The following is a 6,741-nucleotide window of genomic DNA, read 5'->3' as shown; positions in this document are numbered from 1 at the left end:
TTTTACTTTTTTAGTATGTTTTTTGAACAATGCAAACCCCAGAATTGAACAAAGCATTTTGATAAGTCCACCCTGAGCTTCTTCCAGGGCTAATGCCCTGGAATTATTTATATTTTCTGAAATATTAGAAATATTATCTATATTTTCTGAAATATTTAAGTGCTTTAGTTCTTCCAGCACACTTCCATTCTCAGGGTCTGTTTGCACAGTGCTAGGTCCTAAGCCCTGGGTTATAAATATGGATGATGGCAGGGGCAAGAAATGGTGGCTGGTGAATAGATGTGCCCATTTTATTCTTTGATAGAGCCAGTGCTATGGCACTGACAGGTAACTCATACAAGTCTGGTGTCCATCAGGCCCTCTGCAGCAGTCAAGATGCTATATCCCCTACTAAGGTTGCATATTGTACAGTTATATCTAACTCGGAGTGCACCACCAAAAGATGCTGAATTGAATGAACTAAAGACTAATTTGTCTCAATTTTTCTAATTGGGAAAAATGCACTTCCATCACAATTCTGAAAAAAAGTAGTACGTATTGATTGAAAAATTTCAACTTTTGTTTTATACTTAAAGCATTTCATAATAAGGAAATCAGTAAAGAAAAGGCACGTGGAAGAAGCAGAAACCCAGATAAAGAATCTGATCTAACAGTAACAGTTCTGGCCCTACCAGTTTCAGGACAAAGATGAGCTCGCTGAGTGCACTTTAGGTTGAGCAGTATTTCTTTGGTCTGTTTGGGATTTTTTTTTTTGGCAGGGGCTGTTGGTTATTGAAAATGGAAGAAACAAGGAAGCTCTCTCCCAAGCCGTGTAAAAGCAAAGAACCTGTGAAAACAGAATGGGGGTCTCAGAGTGTCGTATTTACGTATTTCCAAGGGGATATTAACAGCATGGTAGATGAACATTTTTCTAGAGCTCTAAGCAATGCCAAGAACCCACAAGATCTGAGCTCAAAGCACAAGGGCGAGACTGTTGTCCTGAAGAATGGTAAGCTGGCGTTAGATGGGGTGACTGGCTTTCACTAAGGAATTTAAGATGCAGTGTGCATAAATTTGAAACTGCGTACAAACAGAAAACAAGAAAACCATGCTTGGATTAATTAGCTGGGACTTCCATGGTAAATCCTTGTGCTTGCTGGGGTGCTTCCCAAACTCTCTGGTCAAAAACCTGCCTATGCTAGTGGCTTGTAAGAAAACACATGTAGTATTTATTTGAAAGTAATGGTGGTGGTGGTGGTTTAGTTTGCTTTAGCATGAATTTGTCATTGATTTTTAGGCTAAGCAGCACCAAAGTGAATATATATTTCTGTAAAAATGAATATGCAATCTGATAGCATTCCCCTATAAGTCCACTGGAATTTGCCTTGGAAAAACATAAGAACTTCTAAGACTTCAGATGCTTTCTTTCTCTTTTTAAGTAGATAGCATGTCTCCCCATCAGTGGAATTTCTCTTCACATTGCTCCAAACCATATCCGTCATCTTCTGCAACAAGCATGTCAAACTCTGGTCTGAATTTTTCTGCTGCTGGTATGGCAGGCCAGTACCAGCCATCAACTCTGCGGAGTCATCCAACTCAACCTGCAGATTTATGGTCCTTCCCTTCGATTGGGACTCCCAGTCTTACCAGTTCGGTATATCATCATGCCTTGCCGGACCTGCACAGGGTAGATGAATCGATTTCTGACAGGAAATACGGTTCTCTTCTTGGTCTTCTGCAACAGGAAAGGTGCCTAGCATCCATGGAAGAATGTACCATGAAGCAACACTCAAGTTCTGCTTGTATGACTGGACCTGCTGGGTTACAAAATATAAGTCAAAGTTCAACTCCTGGGGGAGGTAAGGAAATACTGTCACTTTATTCTTTGATGGCATCTTATGTAAAGAGACAACATAATGCCATCTGTTCCTAAGGTTCTTAAATTGGAGCCATCTTCAGCCCAGCTTGTAGAATTTTTTTTCAATAGATAACCCATGCTGGGTGCTGTGGTACTTGGAATATAGTATGGCTTAATAAAAAATATGCATTGCCCACTTGCACAATATTTTACCTTCTGGTTCGCAATAGGGAAATATTTTAAGTTAATATAAATGTTATCCATAGTGCTATCAGGATGTCCAGTGTACAGGTAGCAGGTAGGGTGGCACTATGTGTACTGGATGCTCCCATATTGTGGCCAGGTAAGAGCCCCAGGTGACCTATCTTACTGTGTTGGGCATTATTCTAAATACAGGATGTGAAACTGCAGGCCTTCCCAGAAAGACCAGGGAGTTCTCTCCCTGAAGTCCATTTCCCAGGAGCTTACATCCCTACAGCATTGGGGTCTGCTGGGTAAAATTGCTCCCTTGTGCCTAGTTTCTGCCTTTGAGAAGCTCTCTGGGATCAAGCATCCTGGCCAGAGCTGATGCCCTGTTAGGCTAAGCCTGCATAGCTGCACCCGGGCGTTACCCAGACACTCAGGTTGGCACTGGCCTCCAAGAAAAGGAGTTGTGAAATTGTTTAGGGAGTCTGCTGGAAAAATACTGTGCGTCCTACCTGGTTCCCCTAGATAAAAAGGGCCAGGCATGTGAAGAAGTGATCTTGAGTCTTTGGTTTTGAAAAATCACCAGCTGTGAAATGCCTGCGTGTTACTCAGTTTCTAATCCGCATCAGTAGAGTTTTGGCAGATTGTGGGCTAAAACTACCACTTAGATCTACAGGCAGCCTTGTCCACAGTTCCTCATTTGAGGCTACACCAAAGATATGTTGTTAGGAGGACCGCAACTGTAGATGTTTTGCTGACTTATTCCTGCTAGGGGGTCTAAAGCCTGTTCAAGTCTGTGTGTGGGAAAGGAGGAGTGTGTATGTCTTCAGCTGAAGACATTCTTTCTGCTCATGGTACAAGATTTAGCTGAGACTGTATGTTTGTGTTGCACAGGCATGTACCCTAGACATTTTGCAGCTACTAAATGACAGTCTAATTACTTTAAAGACACTTTCTGGACTTTAATTAAATCTGGGATTTAATTTAAGAACAGGGTTAGGTGCCCTCTTCCCCCAAGGGGGCAATGTGAGCCTATCAAGGCTTGGGAGCCTGAGGAACTGACTCCTCCAGAAATACAGATGTTTCATGAAACCAGTCTTGGGATTGAAAAAGGGAAGCAGTGCTAACAAAGGTTGACTTTTGCTCAAAATTTCAGAAAGAAAATGAGTGGGGAAAAAATTGAAGAGGACAGCTCGATGTTCCCTAACGACTGCCGATTAAAGTCTTTTCTTTCAGGATGTTTACAGGGCCTCCCTGTATATTCAAGGAGCCTCATAACACCACATGTGTAACGCTGTGCATGTGCTTATCAAGCAATGCAAAAAGAATAGAAAAGAAATGACTGGCCTGTGTTCACAGGGAGTCTTTGGCAAGTCCCTGGGATGTGTGCATCTAGTCTGGCTGTGGGAGTCCCGGTTTCTTGGCTCCCCAGCACCTGTGCTATAGGCTAGGCTGCAAAAGCACAAGGTTTCTTTAGGAACTACTGCCTACTTTTAGCTCTGTGTTGAATCTCTGCTCTTCTCTAGTTTTCTTTTTTTTTTTTTTTTTTTTTTTAAGAGAGGAAAGCAAACTCTTACCAAGACTCAGAAAATCCCAGTGTAAGCCATGCCACTGCAGGTGAGTAATGAAACCAGCAGGTTTGGAACAAATTAATACTCACCTATGAAGGACAGCTGTCTTGTTTACGCACACAGAATTAAAGACACTTCCTTGCTTGCTTCTAGATGGTATGTCAAATGCTTTCTTTTTCCCCAGATATACATACCATCTCCCACACCTACATTAACAAAGAGGGAAAACATTCTATTAAAATGAGATCTATGATTTTTCTAGTTTTTGTGGTTATAACATCAGCCTGCCACTTCACAATGCCTATTTTGCACTGGCTCTCCACGTTTGAGATCCCAGAAATATAGGACACCCCTTGCTCTGTATCTCAAGCACCGAGCTTCAGGCTGAGCTCCCCGCTGACCTGTGTGCTAGTGTTACTGCAGGTTTCACCAACAAACCCACCCTCTGCTAGGAGAGTTGTTCTAAAAAATTATTCACGCTTCCATACTTTTACTAGTCTCTTGTGACTGTGTCATACTCTGATTTTGGCTCTTTGATGTGCAATATTTTGGGGCTACTTTGGATGGGTCATTCTGGTTATTCTTGTGTCAGACCCAAAGGTGCAATTTTTATTTGCACAACATCTTAAGAGATTGCATGAACTGTGCAGTTTGACTGTCCTGATACTGCTGTGTCTTTCAGGTATTCAGATTCATGACAGAAGACGAGATCTGTACTTTTAGCAACTGGATGTTTCTACTTTATTCTGAAAGAGAAAGTTCTTGCTGTGAACTTTTATTATTTGCAACTGTGAATCAAGAAGAAATGAACTGCAGCTAATCTGTGCTTTTTCTTGCAGTTGGAAGGATACATGTACTATTTACTATTTAGGGAATGAAAAATCATCTTTTTTCTATTCAGTAAATAATTTCTAAGAGCTGTGGTATTAAACTTGACAGTATGTTTGTTGTGAAGAAATATTGTCTACTTAATGTAGCAGTCTCAAAAGGACTCTTAGCACTTTTTAATCTTTCTGTGTTTATTCATTTACCACCTCTTCATAAGAAGCACAGTTCTTGCCAATGCAATGGATAACTGATAAGTGCAAGGATGCAGAGAGCGTACGTTCAGTGCTGCAGTTTCTCAGCTTGACTTGTTACCTCCATGTTGTTTAAAATTGTCTTAGACCATGGGCAAGACATTTCAAGACAACCACAGGTCAGCAAAACACGTTCTCGTATTTATGTTTTGGAAGTACAGTAACTTGTAACCATACTTGCAATTTGCAGGCACATTCTTCAGAAACTATATAGTATGCATATGCCCAAAGACTCTGTTTTGCCATCTCATAATGTATAATCATCCTTTAGAAAACGGTGAATTAACCCTAGATCTGGGAGAAAATCTGGATCCTTACTGGATACAATTAAAATACCATTGAGCAAAAAGCTGGAGATGAGAGTGGTCTATTTTCCAGCCTCTCTGCAGGTGTAAAAGGTTCTTTTTCTAAATAAACCCTGTGGGGCTGAATTTTAAATTATTGAGCTTGAAGGGCTTGGCCACCTGAACAAGCAAAAACCAGTTCCTTCACAGTATCTGCATCGCACCAACCTCAGAGCAGCTGAAAGGGAGGGTCTTGATGCTCCGCTGTGGAGCAGAAGTGACAGCCATGCACTCTGCATTGGTCCTGCATGTTCAGATCCCCACCTTGCTTCACCACTTGCCCTCGGCAAATGTTTGCTGAAGCTACTGTGAGTAAACATCAGGTACTGTGACTGGTGTTCAGGTTTGTGTATGTAATCCCTGCAGTAACAGAGGCTGCTTAGCCTTTATTATAAATCCCAAGGATAAAGATTTGGGTTTATTTTTTCCTTCTTCATTAGCTATACATTAATTTAATAAAAAGGAGCACGGTTAACTTTTTCTGACAGCTTTATGAAGTTGCTTAAGGAAATTTGACCTTTTTGATCCTAGAGCTCATGATTTTGTAGGGCAAATCCTTGGCTGGTGTAAGTGCTTGTGGCTCTGTTTACACCAGACAGCTGTGCTGCCACTGGTGTACATCAATTGTAACACCCTGTGTGATTTCATTAATTATTTGAATTCAGCAACTTTAGATGTTTACATACGAGTTTGCTCTGGCATATACATGAACTCGACCAACCTGAGATGACATACAATGATTTTAGCTAAATTAACAAAAGGTAGACCAAAATCCTGTCTCTCTATAGATGAGCACTGAAAAATCACTAATTTTTAGTATTTCTACAAAGTTTCTTTTCTTCTAAGTTTAGGAATACCTCTCCAAGTAGTTTTCTTTTGCCATCCCAAATCATTTAATTCCCTGGTTTTTAAGGCTATGTGGTAATATAATCTGACTTCCTCTATGGGCCAAAGCAAAGATTCCCAAGCTGTACTCAGTATATCTGTCTTACTAGCATGTGTTGTAATTCCAGTGAAGTTTTTGCTTCAAAGTAGTGAAATATTTTTCTCTCCCTCTGCCAATCCCTCCTAAAGGAAAATGCTTAAATAAGTTCTCTCTAAGGCCTGAAAAGACACATAACAGTATATTTAAATGCTCTTAAAATGTAGTTTTTTAAAAATATATATAAATAAAAATGTAGTAGATACATTTTATTCCCTTTACAATATTGTGTGTCCAGAGTGGAGTGTTTCTTGCTTTTTCACTCTGGCTACCGCTGCCATACTGCCAGCATGGTCTGATGACTGCATCATTCCCATTCAGTCCATGTGCCCTCTTGCTCAGAAGGATTTGGCAGCTAGCACGCTGCATTCAGCACCCACCATCTGGCACTTCCCACGGTTATTTTCAGTTCCTCCTCTGAATGCAGCAGTCATAGTGGTGATGGGAGGAGAAGGGATGCAGGATGTACCCGTTTCAACAGCTTCCGACTCCCCGAAGGCAACTGTACCTCTGCAGGGACCGAAGGACGGAAGGGCAAACATGGGCTGCATGTTACATTTTCTGGTAATTTGCTGACAGCAATTTGCCTTCATTTGGGTACCACCCAGGAATAACTTTATTGCATGGATAGTTTTTCTCCTATATTTTCTTGACTGGCAGATGAGATGCAAGCTGTGAGTGCTGTAAGCCCTTTTCAGAGATTAATACAGAGAGAAATACTTGAGTGTTTGACATGTGTACG

General features: G+C 41.0%; 1 protein-coding gene across 1 annotated transcript; it reads left to right on the top strand.

Moving 5' to 3' along the window:
* The first annotated feature begins 777 nt into the window (after positions 1 to 777).
* Positions 778 to 4,317, top strand: VGLL1 (vestigial-like family member 1). Its single transcript, XM_010181751.1, has 4 exons — positions 778 to 988; positions 1,419 to 1,838; positions 3,581 to 3,640; positions 4,277 to 4,317. Exons 1-4 carry the CDS (start codon positions 778 to 780, stop codon positions 4,315 to 4,317), a joined length of 732 nt encoding a protein of 243 aa, XP_010180053.1.
* The last annotated feature ends 2,424 nt before the right edge of the window (positions 4,318 to 6,741 follow it).

This window comes from Mesitornis unicolor, unplaced genomic scaffold, assembly GCF_000695765.1.
Source record: "Mesitornis unicolor isolate BGI_N332 unplaced genomic scaffold, ASM69576v1 scaffold47593, whole genome shotgun sequence".
Taxonomy (NCBI): domain Eukaryota; kingdom Metazoa; phylum Chordata; class Aves; order Mesitornithiformes; family Mesitornithidae; genus Mesitornis; species Mesitornis unicolor.
This window is presented reverse-complemented; position numbering and strand designations above follow the sequence as displayed.